The following is a 23,378-nucleotide window of genomic DNA, read 5'->3' on the forward strand; positions in this document are numbered from 1 at the left end:
CTGCAGAGGTTCGTCTGGATCCATTTGTGCAGGGTAAAAGGAATTTTAAATTCCTTAACATGTGGGCTTCCCATGATAGGTTTTTTAAGGTGGTTTCCTCTCATTGGTTCTCTCCAGTATATGGCACCTCTATGTTCATTTTATGTCGTAGGCTTAAACTCCTGAAAGGGCATTTGAAGGAGGTAAATCGTCTTCATTATAGCCATATATCTGAACGGGTATTGCAGCTGGAATCCGAGCTGGAGCACCATCAAACTGTATTGCAACAAGACATGGACAACCAACTCTTATTGGCTCAAGACAGGTCTCTTCGTGCAAAGTTGTCTACTATTAAGCTTGCAGAGAAACAATTTTTCAGTCAAAAGATAAAATGCAACTTTCTCAAGCACAGTGATAAAGGCTCCAAGTTCTTCCATGCTCTCCTGGGCCAAAATCATCGGAGGAACTTTATTCCAGCCATCATGTGCAGCCATGGCAGCCTTAGCACATCTTTACAGGAAGTTGGCAATGAATTCGTGTCTTTCTACCAACGGTTGCTTGGCTCATCCAAGGACATCATTCCACTTGACAGTGCAGTTATTCACTGTGGTCCATGTCTTCCAGCTAGCTCTCATGCCCTTCTCCTTGCTCCGGTTTCTCCAGAGGATATACGAAAGGCAGTGTTTAGCATCGGAAATGAGAAAGCCCCTGGACCTGATGGCTACTCTTCTTTTTTCTACAAACAAGCATGGGATGTCATAGGAGGGGATGTATGTGCGGCAGTATAGAATTTTTTCCATTCGGGCAGCCTCCTCAAACAGGTCAACCACTCAATTATTGCTTTGGTTCCTAAATCAGCACATGCTTCTTCTCCTTCTGATTACAGGCCAATTTCATGTTGTAATGTTATTTACAAAGTTATTGCAAAGATTTTAGCAGGTCGCCTTGCTCATGCATTAAAGGATATAGTCAGCCCCATGCAGAATGCATTTCTCGGTGGGAGATATATGTGTGATAACATCAACCTTGTCCAGGAACTCCTTCGCCAATATAGAAGGAAGCGCTCATCTCCCCGTTGTATGTTGAAAGTTGATTTTAAAAAAGCATTCGACTCTGTTCAGTGGAACTTCTTGGATAGCCTTCTCCGTCACCTTGGCTTTCCAGCTCACTTTGTTCAGCTTGTTATGGAATGTGTATCCACTGCATCATTCTCTGTTGTAGTTAATGGGGATATTCATGGGTTTTTCTTGGGGCAGAGTGGAGTAAGACAAGGAGACCCTTTGTCTCCGTATCTTTTTATATGTTGTATGTAGTATTTCTCTAGGCTTCTCAAGCTTGCCTCCCAGCAGGAAGGATTTCGGTTCCACCCGAAGTGTGAAGTGCATGGCATCAGCCACCTTGCCTTTGCAGATGATGTTTTACTTCTCTCACGTGGAGACCCATCTCCAGTCCGTTGTCTTCTACAACAGGTTGCTCTCTTTGGACAGACTTCTGGCTTGTCCATCAACCCGCAAAAATCATCCATTTTCTTTGGAGGTGTTGGTGCTTCTCAAAAGCAGTCTATTCTCACTGAATCCGGTTTCAGCGAAGGGAGCTTTCCCTTTACATATCTTGGGGTTCCTCTAAGTCGCCATAGGTTGCTTGCCAGTCAATTCTCACCACTTTTGCAGGACTTGAAATCTTCAGTCCAAGGATGGATTGGCAAACACCTTACATATGCTGGCCGTTTGGAACTCATCCGTTCTGTTCTGTTTGGGAAAGTCCAATTCTGGCTCAATATTTTCCCTATTCCTGATGTTGTGTCGAGGACTATAATTAGCATTTGCAGAAATTTTCTTTGGACAGGTGACATCCACAGAAGTACCTCAGCTTTGGTTGCATGGAACACTATTTGTTTACCTAAGACAGAAGGTGGTCTCGGCTTGTATGATCTTCGGGCCCGTAACCGAAGCTTTCTTGGCAAGCAATTATGGAATATTCATCTTAAAACGGATTCGGTTTGGATTCGTTGGATTCATCATTTTTATCTGAACTCTGGCACCATTTGGTCTGTTCAAGCACATCATTCTTCTTCTCCGCTGTGGAAAGCTATCATTTCTGTTAAAGACCTCCTCTTGCAGCGCTGTGGGGACTCTGAGTCGAGTATTACTCTACTGAGTGGTTGGTCTACTGGTGCAGGTCTATTCCTTTCCCATGCATATGAGTTTTTCAGACTTGTTGGTTTAGCTGTCTCATGGAGCCGAGTGGTTTGGGAACAATGGTCATTGCCTAAATACAGTTTTATCCTCTGGCTGGCTGTTCTGGGAAAGCTTAAGACTCGGGACAGGTTGAGGTTCTTCCCTACTGATCCCAATTGTTTGTTTTGTAGGCAAGTGGAAGAGTCCCATAGTCATTTGTTTTTTGCTTGTGACTGGACATGTCGTCTGTGGGATAGGATAAAATCTTGGCTGCGGATTGGGAGGACCATGCAGACTTTGGCCAGTGCTATTCGTGGGTTCCATTTTCAGAGGAATAATCTGGAGGCTCGAATGAAAAGGGTTTCCCTGGGTATCACAGTATATCTCATTTGGGAGGAAAGAAATAAGGGGGTTTTTGATGGGCGGTCTAGGGATGTTGCTACAATGTTCAGACGCTTTCAAATCCTTTTCTATATTGTCTTCCACTTCTATGAAAAGGATCATTTGCTTCTGAATGTGGGTTGATAGTTTCAGCATGGGTGGCCTTTGTTTTCTGGGAACCGTGGCTGCGTGTGTGCATGGTTCATGCAAAATGGTTATATGTGTCACAACTCTGCTGTGGGACCCCTCAGGCTTTGTATTTGTATTCGGGTGGCTTTGCTCTTTTATTTATTAGTGCTGGAATCCTGTAACACGAGCTCCACGTCATGTATATCTCCTTTATGATTTCTGCTGCGTGAATGCATGGTTCATGCATCCTGGCTTCACGTGAAACATTATGCTGATAGGTCCTCCTTCGTCCTCACGTGGTTCGTGGTCCCTTGCTTTGTCTTCTGGAGTTTTATGTAATGTGTGATTGGAGTGCCTTTATGGCTTGTGATCTCCTGATGTTTTCCTCGGTTATTTTTGGCACCTATTCATATGGGTTCCTAATATAACCGATGGTCTTTGTTTCTCTCGGTTGTTTTCTTCTTTTGTGCTTGCTGGGAGCCTGTTCCCACTGGCTTGTTATGTATACTTGTATATTTGGCTTGCTGGATTTCCAGCTAGTCTAATTTTTTGATCTATTAAATTCTAACATTTGATCAAAAAAAAAAAAATATTCACTCTCTTCTTGGATGCAATTGATGTTTTTTTAATACTTCAATGAACACTTCAATGCACGCTAGCTCCATATTAAACTACACTTGTGATCAGATTATTACCACTAGAAAAATAAAAAATATTGACGGAATATTTTACTTACCGATGTAATCAACAATAAAAACCTATCATCAAAAAGTGTCTCATCGAGGATTTTTGTTTTGTCAACATTTCCCTCGTAAATTGAAAATGGTAATGGAATAGGCATTAAAATAGTCCCATAAAAAAATTAGATTTTGCCGTCTATTTTTCCTCGACAACTTATTTGCCGCATAACCTTTTCCGCCTATTCCATCAGAAATCCCAAAACATTATATATGGTGATATCAAAAGTTTCAGAATGGGTGTGAAGATTCCAGTTAAATTGCCAACAGATATTCCAAAAAATTTGCCTTTCTGTTTATGAAACCGTTGGCCTTTTATAATTTTTTTGGTTTGTTGTTATAATTTTCAAGCCTACATTTATCGTATAAATACACAACAACAATAACAACCAATCAATAAACCATAACCATAATTCACAATAAACCATAACAAAAATGCATATTCAAAACAAAATGTACCTATACAAAACTCACATTTGTTATGTAAAAAGACTAGATTAGATTCCTTATATATTAAATATCTTATATAAGAATAGTTATCATGGGTAGTATATTCCACTCTTATATTGTACACAACCCTAAATGTATAAATATAAAGGATGGTTGCAGTTCCTAAAGAAGAATAAGTTTGCAATATTTTTTGCTCTGATACCAAGTTAAGTTAAGAGATTGATTGTATGTGAATTTCAATGATGGCTAATGGCTACAACCATCCTTTGTATTTATACCTTTAGGGTTGTGTACAATACAAGAGTAGTGGAATATACTACATATAATAACTATTAGATTATTAATGAGACATTGTATAACATTCAACATTTAATATAAAATTATAGTGGTGTAATCGTGTTAATAGTACTAAATGTTGGATCGATAAAATTGAATTAATGAAAACCTGATCCTCACGAAGGATGGAGACAGTTTATATTAGCTAGGAAGAATGTATGGAATGATGGATAAACTGATAAATTCAAGCTGTGAAATGAAAGATGGCCTTCATGACAAAAGGATAATGGTACAATACAAAAGTTGGATTAAAAATTATAATAATAAAATTTCAATGACTGTTGGAATACAGTATAAACAAAGGGTATTGGTGACCATGGTCACTGTATGACTTTGGTTGAGCAGAAGATCAGATTGTGGACCTTAACATCTTTTACATATGCTTGTCATCTACAACTGATCAAATCCGTTCTCTTTTCCATCCAGGTATATTGGTCTATTATGTTTATCCTTCCATCTTTTATTATCAGGAAGATTGAGGGCTTGTTAGCTGCTTTCTTATAGAAGGGTTCATTTATTTCCTCTTTAGGGTCAAAGGTGGTTTGGGCTTTGGTTTGCTATCCTCTATAGAAAGGTAGACTTAGAATTAAAAGAGTCAAAAGTTGGAATAGAGCAGCCATTATTAAGCATGTTTAGAGGCTTCTTTTAGACAGATCCTCTGTTTGGTTAGCTTGGGTACATTCAATACTGCTCAAAGGTAGATCATTTTGGCATGTCACGCTACCTTCAGTATCTTCTTGGTCATGATGGAAGATTCTTCAGAGTCAGGATTGGTGAAGGGGTTTGTTTGTCTCTTGCATTGGTTATGACTCTCGATCTTCTTTATGACTGAATTATTGGTTTTCAGATGGATAATGTTTTTGTAACCTTTTTCCCTTTAGGACTCTATCATCTACTAGATTGTCTTAGGATGCAAAGGTTACAGACATTATTGAGGATGGTGGTTAGGCCTTTTCTTCAGGTAATAAAAAAACCCCAACAAATCTAGGACTGCATTAGATTTCACCCCCAGTTTAGCTCCTAGGTCATTATGTCTGGATAGGTCATTCTACGGGGCGGTTCATCATTAATTCAACTTGGGAGGCACTTCGAGATACCATGCCCAAGAATACTATGCACCATCTTCCCTGGTTTCCAGGACATGTCCCACGATACTCTTTCATCTTATGGCTTGCCTTTTTGGGTCAGCTATACATTATGGATAGACTACAAACTTTTCATATCATTGACTCTGTGGTATGTATCATATGTGGTTCACATGTGAAGACCTATAATCATATATTTTTTGAAGGCTTCTTCTCAGCTTCAGTATAAAGAGAGATTTTAGACAGGACTTTATTATCATGGCTTTCTATATCATGACACCATTTTCTTTAGTGGTCTTTCTTTTGGTTTCGGGGGATGAAGGACTCCACGCATATTCTAGCACGATTGTCACTCTCTGCCACAGTTTACTTCATATGGTATGAGAGGAATACTTATGTCTTCAACCAACACTACTGATCACCACATGATGTGGTGGAAGAGATCTTTAGCTTGTTGAGATTGCGACTTCTAGACACATAAGTCCAATACTAGATATCTACAAAGATCAGATCTACTTGGCATGCTTGATTTTTTGTATTTAATTATATTGTTTCATTTGGGTTTGATGTTGTTTAGCTTTTTTAGTGTTCAAATACTGATTCATGACTTTTGAATCCAAATAACATACTCTTTGTATTTCTTGGGGTATGCCCCTCGTATTCCTGTTCATATTTTTTCCTTGTATGCATCTTGACTTACTCTAAAAAAGGGTATATTGTATTTCAAATTATTTTGATAAAATGTAATTGATATAATATGAGAACCATTTATTGTATAATGTAGAATGTCATATTAGTTGTTTTGTTTAATGTAATTATGTCAAAAGAGGGGTTGTATGATTGTTGAAATGTTATGAATTTGGTGGCAATTATAATAGTAGAATGAAATTCTACTAACAATGATGATGTCTATGTATGGTTAGTGGTTGATAATTGTTTTGTTCAATGTAAACAAAATAAGAAATTCAGCTACAATATTGGTTGTGTAAGGGAAAATTTGCTATGATATATTAATTCTATGGTAAATGAACTACCAATGTTAGAAATTAAATATGTACTAATTATGTGGAATTTAGTAGCAAGTAAACTTATTGAAGTTTAAATATTTATGTAATTATATAAGGTAATCATAGAACAACGATGTTAATGTGTTTGACCTAAATTGCTATGAAAGTATTGGGATGATATCCTAAAGTCAAGCATATCTAATTGTAATACATGGATATCTTATATTTTTTTCTTCGATTAAATTTAATTATTGATGACCAAAATTCTATATTAAGCACATCAAATGTTTTTTGTTTTTAAATCTATAGGTAGTAATTAGTTTATGATGGATTCTTGACTAATTAACTTAATTAGTAGGAGTATCTAATTTTCAAATCCTTGTTTGATTATTTTTTACTTGGAAAACATAAATATTGACTACATTAACTCCCTATGCTTGTTTAAATATCATGAATCAATTGCACATATCTTGATCTTGATTATATCATGTTACTAAATCTTTCATGTTTAATAAAAGTTATTATATAATTAAGGTTAATTGATGCACGGATGCTAGGTTAACTAAAAAATAAGGATAGGTAGAAAAATGCTTGTTTTTTCCATGGTTAATTTATTTATTATCACTAATTATATTAGAAAATACATCTAAATTCAATGATTGATATTTAATTATCCTTGAAAAATACTTCGTATAATAAATGTTTTTCTTTCTATTTTTTTTTTTACATTTTGTTAATTTTCCTCTTATTTTTTTGGAATTGATTTCTTTTTTTTCTTAGCTTTCTAAATTATTTTAGTTAGTTTAAATCATAAACAAAACTCTAATTTTAGTTACTTTCAAAATTGACGTGTGTTTGGATTTAAAATTTGCATCTTTATTTGGTTTGCTTTAATCTAAATATAAAAACTTGTCTTGATTAATTAAGTAATTAAGTTCTAATACTTGTTTCTACGTAGAATGATATCCTTACTTTCTATATTATAAATCATTAATTTTAAGTGTTCAAATTTACATGACTTTAATACTTGTCAAATTTTTAGCGTTGTTGTCATATATACTAACTTGAATCAATCTTGTATTTTTTTAGTTTAGCTTACTTAGTACTTTATCATATGGTAGAATATCTTTTAGTCTATGCACTGAACCAACTACTTTTTAAAGATAAATGATCAGAATATTTTTTTATAATATGTAGAAAGAATCACATAGACTAATATGTATTTTTCTTAGGCAAAACTAACTCCTTACTCAAATCAATTAGACTAATATGTATTTTAAGATTCCTAGTTTTTTTTAATTACTAGGTGGTGACTCTAATTTTTCACTTTTCCTTTTTAATTTAGGAGGTTGCAATAGTCATGTCGAATGTGTCTCTCTCTCTCACACACACACACACATAAGTAATGTTTAACTTCAAACTATAAATTCCAACACACATTGTCCTATAAAATCACGACTTCATTCACAATTAGAGTATAGCTTCTTTATATTGGTTTTCTCCTTTAGAATCTACTTCTAGACTTTAGACTTCACCTGTAATTATAGGAAACAACAAGACTAGCAGTTCATCTAATGTAAAAGTATCTTCAAAAGAAGAAACTTTTGTTAGAGAAAGTCATTACTAAAAACCAAAGAAAAAAGAAGTAAATTAGCAAAAAAGGCTTAACTTATGACTATAGGTATGAATGGTCATGCTTAGTTGAATAGTTGCTAACACTTCTTCTTCTTAGTGAGCTGATACTTTAATTCAAGAGTGTCCTCTATATAATTCCATACCAAGAAAAAAAAAAGAGGATCACTTTCAGCCTTATCCTTTGAAGGATTTTTTTTATCTAGTTTTTTATTTTTAGGGTTCGACATTGAATTCTTTGAATAAAAATAAAAATAAAAATAAAAATAAAAATATTGATTGTAAATAAGCTTAGAGAATTAGTAGGATATTTTTATGGCAATTAAAAGATAAATTTATAGAATAAAAAATATGGTAAATTTAACATTTCATTTAAAAGAATACACTAAGGGCCATGTTAATTTTTTCTTAGGCATAGCTAACCCTTTACTAAAATTACTTAGACTAGTAGTTATTTTAAGATTCCTTGTTTTCTTTAATTACTAAGTACTGACTTCATTTTTTTCTCCTTTTCCTTTTAATTTAAGAGGTCCCAATAGTCATGCCAGATGTGTCATATATATATATATATATCAAAATCATCTTTCAAAAGTTCTTATCTAATTATAAAATAAGTTCCAAGCCAAAGTCCTCATCTTATTCTAATTATATTAAGGTTATTCTAATTATATTAAGGTTCTCTTTTGTTTGGAGTAATGCATTTTTACTTTATTTAATTAAGTCAATCAATTCAAGCCATCTCATTATTCAATTTAAGCCATAAATTCCAACACACCTTGTCCTATAAAATCAAGACTTCCTTGAGAACTAGAATAGAGCTTCTCTATGTTGGTTCTCTCATTTAGAATCTATTTCTAGACGTCAGACCTCACATATAGTTATAGGAAGCAACCAGGTTAGCAATTCATTTAAAGTTATAGTACCTTTAAAAGAAGAAACTTTTGTTAGAGGAAGTCATTACTCAAAACTAAATAAAAAAGAAGTAAATTAAAAAAAGAGGGCTTAACTTATGATTAAAGATAGGAGTATCCATGCTTAGTTAAACCAAGCTCACAACTGACTCCTACTTGAACACCATTATAAAGTAAGTACTTGAAACTCTAGTAAAAATTTTAGTTGCTAACACTTCTTTCTTTTTGTGAGTTGCTATTTTAATTCAAAAGTGTCCTCCATGTAATACCATGCCATGAAAAAAAATAAAAGGCTCGCTTTATGCCTCATCCCTTCAGTATAATAGCATTGGTGCTAGTTTCTCCCACCTATCCCTTATTAACTTTCTTTGTTTTTCATAAATTATAGTAGAAAATACACTCAGAAGGATAGTATTAATATTTTCATTACAGTAATCTAATTGCAATTGTTATATTATAAATGGCTCTATAAGATTATACCAATAGATAATGAATGATTTAAGAGAATCACTCAAAGATGGAGATGAAGATTCATCTTGAGCATTTTTTAGAGTAGATAGAATTATAAATGATGTAACTTTGGGGATTGATACTTGAAAACAAAGAAGGATAAGGATAAGTGTTGCATTATGTTGTCGTATTCGGACATAAATACGATTCTCCAAAATAAAATGGGAAAAATATCTGTAAAATTCTACCTAGTAATTAAAGAAAAATAGGGATTCCAAAATAAGCACTCGTCCTAGAGATTTAGGTAACGAGTTGGTTATATTTAAGGGAAGAATGATGTCACCCTTACTGCATCCTTTCAAATAAAAGGTTATATTTATTACGTATTTTCTCTCAAATTTATCTTTTAATTGTCATTAAATATTCTAATTATTTTCTAAGATAATTTACAATTTATATTTTAATTTATTTCTAATTATTTATGAGAAATTCAATGTTAGTCTTTGAAAATAGAAGACTCATCAATTTGACCATGCACAGAAAAACAAAATTGACGTCGATCTTTTTTAAAAAGACTTGTCTTTCATGAAAGTTTTGACATCGATCCCTTTAAAAATGAAACTTATCAATTAGATCATTCATGAAAATTCTGACATCGGTCCTCTTAAAAAAAAAACGACTTGTCAATTAGGTCATTCACAAAAATTCTAACATCAGTACTTAAAAACAAAAAGACTTATTGATTAGACCATTTTTTAAATGATATTTACTCAACCCAAATTATTATTTCATAAGTGCAAAAAGTATTAAACAATGTTAAAATAGATTTACACTAATAAATAATATTTATTTATTTTAATTTTAAGAATTTTTTATTTAATTTTTTTATGAGAATGTTGTTACTAAAAATATTTGAGACTTGTAAAACATCGACTAATCGCCTTCACATATAAAAGTTCATACACAAAATCAAACACTTAAGTAATAAAAATATTCATTTGGGTGTCTAAAATCATTATTCAAGGTAAAAACAATTTAGAAGATGCTAAAAAGTCTAATTGGGTCACAAGACACTTATGTAGTTCACATGCTCGCCTATTAACTTTTTTTGAAATGAAGCATGCTTGTTTGTCATATGTCAGTTAACAAAACCTACAAAACATGAAAGATTGAAAAAAAAATCTAATTCTCTCATGTGTGGAATTTATGTGGAGAGAAAGTCTGAGGGCTTATAGGTCTTGGCTTTGATTTTAAACAAACTAAAACTAGGTTATGATATTGGTGTTTCTTCGGTAGTAATTTAGGGGTTTTTAAAGGGAAATTAAGGTTATGATCTATTAGTGGAAATGGGGTAGTATATGAAAGTTGGTTGTACTAAGAGATGCTACTATGACTAGAAGAGAGGAGGACTAAGAGTGTTTTTGGTTCTTGTGAAAAAAGATGATGGGTTTTAGGCATAAAGATTGAACAAGAGAAAAATTAAGGATTGTGTCGGTGGGTTGTTGATGTATTTTGCGTTGTTGGCATGGCTATTATGGTCTAAGACTGATGATTTGGTTTTATGTAGAGATGGAGGCTATAGAAATGATACATATTGGATTTCAATTCAAATGTGATAGGTGTTGACTCGATGAGTGTTGTAAACTTAGATCTAGTCCATTGTTGATATTATGTTTATCAAAGATGAGGATTAGAAAAGTTAAGGGTGTTTGGTGATTGGGGTTTTAGGTGAGGCAATTTATGGGGTTTGGACTCTTGAAACAAGAGTTCACTACTAGAGGTAAAAGATGTGAGTCTATTGGGACTTGCTCAATTTATGGTTAAAGGTTGGTTTAGGTGTGGTTATCTTGAGAAATAAATAATAAGGGATAAGGATATGAAGAAAGGGTCCATGAGGGTAATGATTGGATGAGAGTTTATTTAAGATGAGGTAATGCGAATTTTGAAAAATGATAGTGTTCCCCATCTGAGGAGGTCCAGGGAACCTACCATTTGTAAAGGTGAGGGGAAAGGAAATAATGGTGTATGTTGTCATGGGATTCTTATGGAGAAGAAAGAGACAATAGATTGTAGTGACTAGCTCTTTGGTTTTTGCAAAACAATATACCTGAGCTTAATATAGGTTCAATCAATTCATTCTTAATATTAGGTTAAAGTCATGTAATTTTAATGGTATTAACTCTACTTCCATATCTTGACCCCTAATAGTGACCTTAACACTCTTATATATATAACCCACACATACAACTTCTCCTAATTGTGTGCTAATAACAAAACTTTTCTATACTTTAATAGGTAGTACACTTAAAATATTCTCAAATCTTGCCACAAACAAATGTGTGGTACTAAGATCATTCAATGTATACACTTGTTGAGAATCTAACAGTAATGTACCTACTATAACATCAGTGACAGTTCACCCCATAATTTTAATCTAATCAATTTAGTATACTAATAAAACAATAAGAGAATTTAAATAATAAGGAAGAACATAAAATAAAATGTAATCACTACTTTAAATTTCAAGTTCTTTTCTAACAAAACATTATAGTTCATAGGCTCTAGTTTACATACCAAATGGAAGTACTTAAAGTATCATATTACATTATCCATAAATACAAAATTACATACATATATTTCTTATTAACTAGAACAAGAAGGCAATAACAAAAGTGCATTGTTGATGATCTTGTAAAGAACCTGAAACAAAAATTAACATTACAACGCATTACTCTAATTTTAATCAATTTTAATCAAATCTTCTTTTTTATGAATTCATTTCCATTCCTATTACATTTCTTTTTGTCCTAATAATTCAACAATAAATTAAATGTAATATTGCACTAGTTTCTCCTTTTCTATCGATCTATCCTACTCGAATGGTTTTATAAATCAACTACATTTCATAGTCGATTTGTTTGGTCATTCATTTCAAGTATTGAATGATTATGTAACACTCATTTAGTTACCCATAGACACAACAATCCTCATATTTATTGTTTATTCTGGCATTCCTATTTGGAAGGCAACAATTTCTGGTAATCCCAACTGGATACCAATCAATCTAGCATTTAGCTTGAATGCCAATTACCTCGACATTTCTATTTGGATCTATTAAATCCAGTAATCCCAACTGTATACCAATCAATCCAACATCTTACTCGAATCCTAATTATTTCATTTTCTATTAAAATTTCTTACATCAACATGATAATTGTCAATCATTACTAATTTCATAAACTCATTGATATCGAGAAAATAATAGTAACTATTGTCTTTTAAAAGAAGAATTAATAGCTACTGAGGTGTTAACTACCTATTTGAAATCTATTGTCGTTTAATCGTCCAATCGGTTAAGCAGCATCCACAGTTTCTCATGTATCATCATCATTATTTTTAATTCAAAATCTTTATTTCAAAATTTTTTGTTTTTTTAAATAAATTCTGATCTTATATCCAAAGGGATTTCATAATTATTAATTTATATTTTGTGTAATTTAAATTCGATTCATCTATAATTAACCCTTTTATCCTAGCAAATTTGTTTTCAACTTTCTTCCTTAAAAGAATTCATGGTTTTAACTCAAATTTCTTTGAAATCAATGTATTTCTTATTCATTAAGCATCAACGTAAGTCCACATGATGTATTTAACTATTTAAGCAAACAAATTGGATCCCTTTTATCATCGTCCTTAAAAGAATGCATGGTCAAACATTATGTTATGAAACTATGAGTTTCAAATTGAATAATAATAGTTCATTGTCAGTTAAAATGATATTGGTTCACATTGGCATAACCAATCAATCAGCTGGTTATTGCTACTTTTACTAGGGTCTCAAATGGTCAAACAAACTGTCAACTGGTTTGGTCGATCGATTCAAATAGTAGTAAATTCATTGTTCCTCCTATCAACCGATCAAACAGATCATTTGGTAAATCCTAATTGGTCAACTGATTAATTTTTACAGTTCATGAGATGTCATTTTAGTTTTCAGTTTTAGTTTTTATCTTTTTCATTTCATGCAATACTCAATGCTTTTTCATGCTTATCGACCTCATTCTATCATGAAAACATCCATTTAATCATTCATTCATGAAAACACAATTTATATAACATTCTCCTATGTAAAATACACTAATTTTCCTTAATAATTCAAAATTATAGCTAATCAAGGTTCCTACTTTTTAAACTTACTAAATTGAGGAGACAAGAGCAAGGAAGATAATTTTTCTACTCATTTCTTTCCCTCCTCCTCTTCTTCAAAGTTGGCCTCCCTTAACCAAATAATCCTTGATAACTTTCCATTTCCTTGCATAATCCTTTTGCAATCCCTTTTTAATTCTTTTTATAAATCTTCAATATTTATACATTATTATTCATTTCTTTTGATCGTCAGGTAAAACTTCTAGCATTTTTCTATTATTATAATATTTTAATTGTGATTTTACATTTTTGGTATTTCCATTCCTCATTAAAGTATTTTTGCATTCTATTAATCCAATTGATGTAGTTAGTAAAGTCAATGTTACGTGACGTTGGAATCATTTTTTTCTAGATATTTAAATTACTATGGTCATCTTGAAGTGGAAGTCAAATGAAAAGAGGTTATTTCTTTCTAGGACTACTTCTTTATGGTAAGGACCAAGACATTTTTCATTCATGTTTTTAAGGCATTACTTATGATTTTCCAATTTATATTAGGAACACAATCATTATGATTTTAGAAATGGGTGATAAGGGATGATTTTGGTTGAAAAAGATCTCATGGAATATGCTATTTTTATTGAACAAGTAAGGTTAGGATTTTTGAATTTTTTTAGTTAATAGAGAAGATTTTGAATTTGTAAAGGAAGATGAAGAGTTGGGTATTAATTGATTAATTATTAGAGACTCAATACAATAGTTCTTATAATTCTAAGTTTAGGCAACAATTCATTTGAAATTTCTTAGTTTGCTGATATGTTAGATAGAGGAACATGTTTGATTTATGGGGAAAATAATGCTTGATTTTCCACGTCGTCCATGATCGATTTGTCAATCAATTTAAACATAGAATGCATGTAAAAATTTCTTCATTTATTCTAAACAAAAAAAGAATATAGGAGGCATTGTTCATATAAAAAATAATCTATCCTTGTGTCATTTGATTAAGAGTTTTGATTGTTTACTTTATGTTTTTCAAGCAAGATAGTAAGGAAAGTTGAAATCAACCATCGATTGATTTGTCAATCAATTTAAACATAGAAGACATGTAAAATTTTTTTCATTTATTCTAAAAAAATAGAATATAAGAGGCATTGTTCATATAAAAAATAATCTATCCATGTGTTATTTGATTAAAAATTCTACTTATTTACTTTATATTTTTCAAGCAAGATAATAAGAAGAGTTAAAATCAATTATCAATCAACGAATCATAATTCACAATAGCCATCAATTATCAAGTTCTAGGCAAAATAAAAGTCTTTAGCAATTAAAATAATGGATATTGAAGTATGACAAAAGCATATACAGCTGTTATAAAGGGTGTGCATGAATAATAAATACAAATTATATTAGCATACAGATTGTAAAATCTTTATCTATCATAAATAATTTGTATAATATTAGAATTTTAAATTTTTGTACAATTCAATCTTTATAACTAACATTATAAATAGATAATCTAGCAGTTGAAAATAATGATTAACTTCATTTACACAATTTATTTAGAAGCTTTTTATAGTTAACTGTTTTCTTTCATTCTTTGCAATTTATAGCTTTTATTTATCATTTCCTTTACAACTTTCTTTATCATTATTTTTATTTCTTTCGTTTCTTGGCATTACTCTCTTCTTTTCATAACTTGTTAAACTAAGTTAAAAATTTTACATTATGCTTGATTTATCTGTCTCCGCTCATCAGCGTATTAATAAAAAAAGGAGAGAAGAAAATCAATTATACATCAACATATTATTATTATCTGATAGATTATACCATCTGCTAGGAAAGTAAGAAGACTGAATTTTTAATCTTAAAAGATATAACTCAATTCATCAGGTTCTATATTTGTTTTTTAGGGTCACCAGTTTAAACCCCACAAACCTCAGAACCACTAGAGGCTTACATGATCATTAATTTTAGAGCCCGTGAGATTAGTTGAAATGCGTACAAGATGGCTCGGATATCCACGTTAATAAAAAAAAAAAAACTGAATTTTTTTTATGTGGAGTACAGAAATTTTATTGAACCAAATATAAATCAAAGACACCTCTATTCCTAAACGTATTGGCTATAGAAACTAAAACTTAATAAAGGAAAACATATTAAGCAAAATAACTAACAAGAATAATGAAATATGATCTTTCAAGTCATTACTAGTCTTTGTTTAGACATTGAATTGAACTTTCTCATCATCCCTATCTACGGTGTCCAAAACTTGGACTCTCGTTGCATCTCACCTGGATAGAAAAGTGTCTAGTCACTATAAACCAAAGGACAAATAAGCCTCCCTACAAGGCTCTAGTGATGGGAGATCTTATCTTTTCATGATTGTTAAAGAATATCAATGTTTTTTCAAATCATCAAGTGTAATTGTCATACCTTTATTGAAATAAGAGAGAACCAGAGCACTGGTGGAAAAAACAAACAAAAACCAAAGTTAGATCTTGAACCATAAGGAACTGTGCATGTTTTTTTACAATGAAAATGAATAAAGATATAGAAAATGAGAAGGTTGTTATCAGTTCTTTAGTGAGAAAATCATCACTGATAGCTAGAATCGTTTCTGTAGGGAGGACAAGAGAGAGATCGAGAAAGAGAGAGAGAATTGAAATTATCCAACTTTTTGCAATTAGGTCTTGCATGATTACTCTTCACATAGCTTCTTTTTTTCTTTCATGTAATGATTGTAAGGTAATGAGTGATTATAGTTATAATCATTCATTGTGCAATGAATTTTGAAAGTCATACAACCAAACGTAGGAACAGGAGTGTAATGAAACATTACATTACATGATGTTAATTACAAGAAACCAGACATGCCATGCCATAACAAGAATTAGAAGTGAAGCACCTTTATCTAAAACAAAGGAAAACGTCAACGATAAGAACACTATCGATAATGCAGAAGGTTACATTCACGCAAGAAGTTGTAAATAAAGGTGTAACAAAGCAGGACCTACGCTACAAATGTCAAGCAAGTAAAAGAATCCAAGGCAAAATCTATGCTTACTAGTTAGCAACGCCTAACTGAATCGAGCTACCAAAAATGAACGTTCAGCAGGAAACCAGGCAGTACCTTGCGTCACGGCTCCAAGGTATTACCACTATGACACCTTTGACCATTGAGCTTTGCAATTGCAGGATTCATCATTCTGGAATTCCCTCTCATCCGTACTCGGCAGACTGCAGATTATGTACCCATTCTGCAATGGCACATCAATGAACAGCTGGACACAAGCAACAAAGCTACCCCAACAACTCTTAAATCAAATCTCAAAACAGTTTATCATATTTCCATCCAAATTAAAGAAAAAAATCCAACATTTCTCATATTACAGCAACTTATAAGTGCATGTTTCCTCGTTTTTTTGACAATAATCTCGAAATATATGATACAACAAGAGTGCTGAGAAGCATGGGAAAAAAATATATTAAATCCTAAAGAATAATAGCAGAGGAGAATATATATGTAACTGAAAGAATCTGTAATCCCTGTAACCAACTTCATTCCAGTCCTTTTCATGATGCAGAATCTAAAAGAATAACAAACCATAATAATTGTAAAGCTCTCATCTTCTTAAAATAAATTATTGGTGATTCTGCCGGAGAGACAGTAGGTGCGCTGCAAAGGTGTCATAGTCAGGAAGTTTTGGGTGAACATGGCTGGGTTTATTAATGGAATTCTCCCTGGATGGCGTCTCACCATGTGTACTGGAAGTCTTTGAACTTTGAGCACTGTCTGTTGCTACTGGCTTAGGAGGAGAACTAAATGGCTGTTCCCGAGCTGATGACTTAAGAGTTTCCTCATGCAAAGACCTCTTAGATTCTGAAATTTGCTTAGAAGCTGCTTGTTCTGCTGATCTAGGTGACTGCCTAGAACTTCCCCAGTAATCTGAACTCTTTGACTGAGATGGTGGTTTTTGCTGACTAGAAATAGCATCTGAACTCCTTGGGGATGATTCTTCATATGAGATCCTCTTGGACTGCTGAATTCGCTTAGAAGCTGCTTCTTCTGTTGACCTCCATTGCTCAGAACTTCCCTGGTAACCTGAGCTTCTGCTCTGGGGGATTGATTGAGCGTCAGCAGTGTAGGAGCTACTTGAGGATGGTGTTCTTTCCACAAAAGAGTCTGCACTCACTGGAGACTTGGAAAGCACTGAAGGCTTCAAAGAATAATCTTTATTAGAAGGAGATGCCTTTGTTCGTCGAGAAAACCTAGTGCTTAAATGAGTTTTGCTAGATGAATTCGGCTTAGAAAACTCAGAATCACGATTATCTGATGTCTTTGTGCTTGACCTATCATTCCCTTCAATAACTGATTTTCGGTCATATGACTTTGGACTATTGCTAAAATGTTGTTGTGGAACTTCCTCGTCAGAATCGTCATCATAATATGTAGCTGGGGTTCTTGAGCTTGCTTTTACATCTACTTTTGGGTGCAGTCTCTGATTGTTTGTCTCCTGATCACGAGCTCCAGAACCAATATCAACCTTGACAGGAGAAGAGGTCTGACCAGTCCTTGAATGAATATTCTCTATTGCTTGTTCAGATGATGAGGAATTATTTGATAGATTCCTGTGGTATGGCGGATGCCTATAACCCCTGTTTCGAAAGCCACCTGTCAATATTCCCAAGTTCAACTCTGTACCAGTTTCCAAATTGGATTCTTCAATAGGATCAGCATTCTTTGTGGTGATGGGTAATTCATAATTTTGAACATTTTTCACTACTGGATGCCCTGAAGTTTGCAGGTTGTCCTTCAAGTCATTAGAACTTGTGCAAGATTTCACAGGTATGGGAGAAGCTTGACTTGTGTCCAATTTACCATAAGCAAACTTATTATCCATTTCAACATCAACTCCAGTTCCCTGATTTTTCTTAGAGAATACTTCTTGGACATCTGAATCAAGTGAAGCTGTCTGTAAATGCGTTTTACGGTTGGATCCCAAATTTTCCTCGTCTGCAAGTGAAAATCTTATTGAGTGAGGACTCCCACTATGCATGGGGTCAGAGTTTCTGGTGCTAACACTCTTTGTATGAGCAAAAAAGCCAGTACTTGAACCACCAACCACCTCATAGGTATCCAGATCCACTTCCCTCTCTGAACTTACGCTGTCAGAATCATCAAAAGTCATGGGTAACAAGTCATGTGGTTGGGAAGGAACAGGGTCAGCGGTAAAATCTTCAGAAAAGAATACCGAGGTCAACGGTGTCTGCGAACTGGACTTTCCTTGAAACTCATCCATGTTTTCCATAGGGCCCCAAGCATCTGTATTTGCTAACAAATGAGAAGATGACTTTCTACCTTCAGATGAAAAATCCGAATCATAGTCTTGGTCATTATGTTCATCCTCCACATCGAACTTAATTTCCTTGTCTGAAGAAGAATCATCAAAAACCATGGCATTGTCATAAGAATTTGCTCCTTTTGCATCTCTTTGCTCCTTATCAGTCTCTTCTCCCATCCTCTGCTGGTTGGTATTGGAAAACACATTGTAATCATCACTGAAAGTTTGTGGATGCGAATGTGAGGAAACACTGCTAGACTGTTTTCTGATTCTTGCTTCATCAAAGTGACTGACATTCTCTGATGTCATTCCATCTTCCAGTTTACTCACAAAGCTTACCTCAGATTCCCTAGACTCTAGCTTTACACTAGATTCACCCAATTCGGAAGACCTCTTTTGAGAAAGCCTATCAGGCATTGGGAGATCATCAATTAATGGATAATCATCCACAAAAGAATTACTGGACTTTGAGGAAGCTGACTGACTAGGTTTATTAGGGCTCTTGAGATTGTAAAACCTTTTAGTCAATCCAGCCAGGTCATCTTGCTCATTGCCTTCTCTCTCCTCACGATGCAACCCTGGATGTCTTTGGTGCACGTTGTTACTCAATTGATCTTTGTCAACATCTTCACCTTGCAACTTTGAGCCAGTATAGTTTTGAGGTCCTACATCTGTTGACGCAAAAGCAAAAGCCTTCCGTGATTCTGCTAAATGCTGTCTGGTTATCCTTTCTTGATTTGAAAGTTCTGCAGCAGCTCTGGCAGCCATGCTTGCTCGTTCAGCAGATTCAGCAGCTGCCTGTGCAGCAGCTGTGGCATCCTTGAATTCCATATTCCAATTATGTGGACCAGATAAGACCTCACTATGGTTCCCTGCATGTGTACAAGGGTTAACAAGCAAAAAACAAGGCAAAGGACAGCTTTACACATATTTCATCTAACAACAAACAAGCCAGGCAAATAGTTGACAAACCTGAAGGCCTATGATCTGGATAGGAATGAGGTGAAGATCTTAAATCGGGGCCATGAGAGTTTGCAGGAACATCATGCTTTACATAGTGTTGCGACGGATCATGGAAATTATGAGATCCCTGATCAACCCTATTCGGTGAGGCTTGGGCATTAGTAGGTTCCACATGGACTCTACTAGCCTGCTCAAATGTAGCGGGTCCATTCTGCTCAAACATATTTACAGTTAATGCAAATATTGAGGAAATAGATTTTGAATTTCTGTGCATCCATTTTGCACCACAAAAGGCATTACCAAGAAAAAGTTGAATAACTTGTAACATTTTATCTTACCAGCATGTCCTCAGGAGGTTTGGTGTCTTTCTCTTCAAATGACATAGGATCCCACTTGATATTGTGTTCCTCAGCGATTGCAGTCAAAATTTTAATTTTGGTAGGGCCATCAGGTGATTTGGAAGATAATTTTTCCACCAACTACAAATATAACACCAAAAAAGTTTAACAACAAAACTGAGCTGCAGAGTTCCACTTATCAACACATTAATAATAATTAAAAAAAAAAACTTACTAGGCGGCTAACACCACAGTCTGGACGTAATTCAACTGCTGCAGATACAAATTCTTTCCCATATTTTGCTGTTAAATGCTTCCGAATGTCCATCAATTCTGGTACATCAGCACATCTTGGAGAGGCAAAAATTACACTTGAGATCGCTTCCTTCAAGTCAATGGGACAGTTTCTGAAATGATACAAAATTGATCAACAAACGTAAGCAGTCATCATAATAAGCCAACAAGATTTACCGGTACAACATTTTAGTCTGGCTGAATGAATAAAATATTAAAAAAGTATCATCCATGAAGAAAGAATCAAGAGCAGATATCGTATGATGATGGCAGGGGCAAGAGAAATCTAGATCAAACAATCTTTATATGCCACACCACTAAAGAGGTCATATTCCATCTCTAAAAAAAGATCCCAAAATAGTCAATAGACATGTAAGACTGCATTTCATCTACGAACCAGCAAGAGAAAAGGTTTGATGGATGATAGCATCAACACACAGGATCCTTCATTACATGGGATTAGAATTAAGAAAAATAAAAATAAAAATTATTCTGGATTTGGGAAAGGATTGCATACTTCTGCGACTCAATGATGGGCAAACGCGCCACAATAAGCTCGCAATATATCTCGATAAGTTCATATGCTGCCAAAGTCTTCTCTTCCCTAACCACATGTTCAACCTATGAAGGAAAAAAGAGAAAAAAAATCAAAAACAAAGAAAAAGAATTGAAACCACAAATATATATATATATATAATGAAAAATAAAATAAAATAAAAATCATCTGATAGGTAGCTTACGCGGATTCTGGCAGTCCGTTCTTGGCCAGCGTCCAGCAATTGAGCCAATTCTCTCTTGAGTTGCTTCACCTGTGCTTCTCTCTTATTCTTCAACAGCTTTATTCGCGAAGACGCTAACTTCAACGATGTTTTGCTGCATCAAGATTAAACCATGGAAGACTGTAAATTATTCAAATTATCTAATTTCATTCAACAACAACAATAAAAAAATCAACACAAAAACATGAATTCAATTATATATATATAAGCAATTCAAAACCCCAATTAATATCTCAAGAAATGAAATTGAGATAACGAGGAGAAGAACTTACCATTTGGCAGGCTTGAAACTCCGATGAAGCATACTTACTAGAATATTCAATCAGCGCCAAACAGAGCAATCTAGAAAGATTTCTTTAGGGTTTTGATTTTGGAGATATAAGAAGATCTACTCTGTATTAATAATTATTTATTTACCACGCAGATCCTGAAGAGGAAGAAAAGGAAGAAGAAAGAGAAATTTACAAGAGTGAAGTTTCGCGGAAATTTTCTTCCGTGTCGAAAAGTCTTTCTCCCAGTCGGTTTAAGAAACCGGGTCTAACTACAATCTGCCATGGTAAGACGCGTGGAAATCGTTCATTGAACATCTTTTTCCTCCACTTGATAATTAATTATAACGTAGCCCGCTGCATCACCACAAATTGATTAATCCGTGTGATATAAAAAATAATTAAATAATATCTTGATTAGTGTTTGACTTCACAGTATTTTTGCTAAAAATGCGTTTTTCATCGATTTGTCTCGCATCATCCTCCCAAACAAAACATTTTTGCTTGTTGTTTTACCATTTGTCTTACATGCATGCATGGTTTTACAGTTTTGAGCCATTGGATTTGTGTGTAGCTCTTGCTAGATGCATCTAATAGCCATGTTTAAGGCATTGAGCTCTCGGACTATTCTTTGCAGCTGATATGTTTTTTTTAGCCTAGGAGGAGGCTTTTAGATTTGTAACAACGTTGTTTCTGCTACTGGTGCTCAGGGCACCAGTTGTCATTCCTCCTGTGCTTCTAACAACAAGCCATGACTACTACCATGATATTTGCATAAACATGGTTTGAAAAACCACCTCAGCCACCTGATAAACCACCTCAGCCTCCCAGATAATAATAATTAAAAAAAGCCCATGTTGATGCAGAATAATAACAGGTAATGTGATTCTGAATAGTTATATCCAGATTTATTACAATAAGATAAAAATCTGTTATGTAAAAATTATATAGATAACCTAATAAATATATTTATAAATCAATGAAACAGGTATAAATTTAAAAAAAGGTTTATATCTGGTCACTCCAAATGATGATAATAGTTTAAAAGAGGCATAACTTTTAATTTAGTTCTTTAGATTAAATTTAAATTTTTATAGGAGTTTTCGAGACTATTTTTTACTATGAGAGTCTCCCCATAGAGCTACACAAACCGTGAGATATTTAGATATAAAAAAATCTCACCTTGAACCCTAGTTTGGGCCAATTTTGTATATTTTTTTCTTCTTTTCTTTCATGCATTGTTTTAGATTTTATAATTATTTTTTTGTATTTTTATATTTTTATTTTTATTTTTTAGTTGAGGTAGGATTTCTAACCCAATTAAAGTTTTGTGATTGCATTAGCATTATTTTTTGGAGAATAAAATTAAGAATTTAAGATTTATATCAATAATATAAATCATATCTTGGAATCTTACCTAACAGTTTAAGCTTTTGGGTTGAGATGGTTCTTTGATATGGTATCAAAACCTTGATGACCAAGCGGTCACGAGTTCGAATCTCACTATCCCTATTTATTTAATAAAAATTAAGCACCAGGTAATGTAGGCATGTGCAAGTTTCAAGCTCAAATAGCTTTTACTTGAAGGAGTGTGTTAAAAAATAATATAAATCATATCTTAAAACCTTATCTAACAACTTAAATTATTAAATTGAGATGATTTTTTTGACAATATCATCACACTTTTTTGCTGATTAAAATTTATATGTTCATATCTCTGCATTTCTTGGCAACGTGTCAATCCATCTTGGTAAGGAAATGTTTGTACAATACTTTTGATTGTAGGTCAATATTTGATGCCGTGCTTTAAAAATTATCTGTCTTTTTACTTTTTAAAATGTTTTTTATTTAAAAATATATTATTTTTTAAAAAAATATTATTAATATTAATATATTAAAATAAAAAATAAAAAAATATTAATTTAAAATAAAAAATAATAAAATAAAATTTAATTTTTTTAAAAACA

At 33.2% G+C, this 23,378-nt stretch overlaps 1 protein-coding gene across 2 annotated transcripts; it reads right to left on the reverse strand.

Moving 5' to 3' along the window:
* Positions 1 to 16,783: 16,783 nt before the first annotated feature.
* On the reverse strand, positions 16,784 to 21,718 carry LOC133689023 (uncharacterized). Of its 2 annotated transcripts, XM_062108725.1 has the most exons (7): positions 21,415 to 21,718; positions 21,104 to 21,236; positions 20,881 to 20,984; positions 20,305 to 20,476; positions 20,070 to 20,210; positions 19,741 to 19,942; positions 16,784 to 19,640 (listed from the first exon to the last, which is right to left on the reverse strand). In XM_062108725.1, the coding sequence occupies exons 1-7, from the start codon at positions 21,444 to 21,446 to the stop codon at positions 17,068 to 17,070; spliced, it is 3,357 nt and encodes a 1,118-aa protein (XP_061964709.1). In that variant the 5' UTR covers positions 21,447 to 21,718; the 3' UTR covers positions 16,784 to 17,067. The 2 variants fall into 2 exon arrangements, with proteins under 2 accessions (XP_061964709.1, XP_061964710.1); XM_062108726.1 differs by lacking the exons at positions 20,881 to 20,984; positions 21,104 to 21,236; positions 21,415 to 21,718 and adding an exon at positions 20,761 to 20,875.
* Positions 21,719 to 23,378: the final 1,660 nt, after the last annotated feature.

Source organism: Populus nigra, chromosome 3 (genome assembly GCF_951802175.1).
Source record: "Populus nigra chromosome 3, ddPopNigr1.1, whole genome shotgun sequence".
In the NCBI taxonomy this organism is placed as follows: domain Eukaryota; kingdom Viridiplantae; phylum Streptophyta; class Magnoliopsida; order Malpighiales; family Salicaceae; genus Populus; species Populus nigra.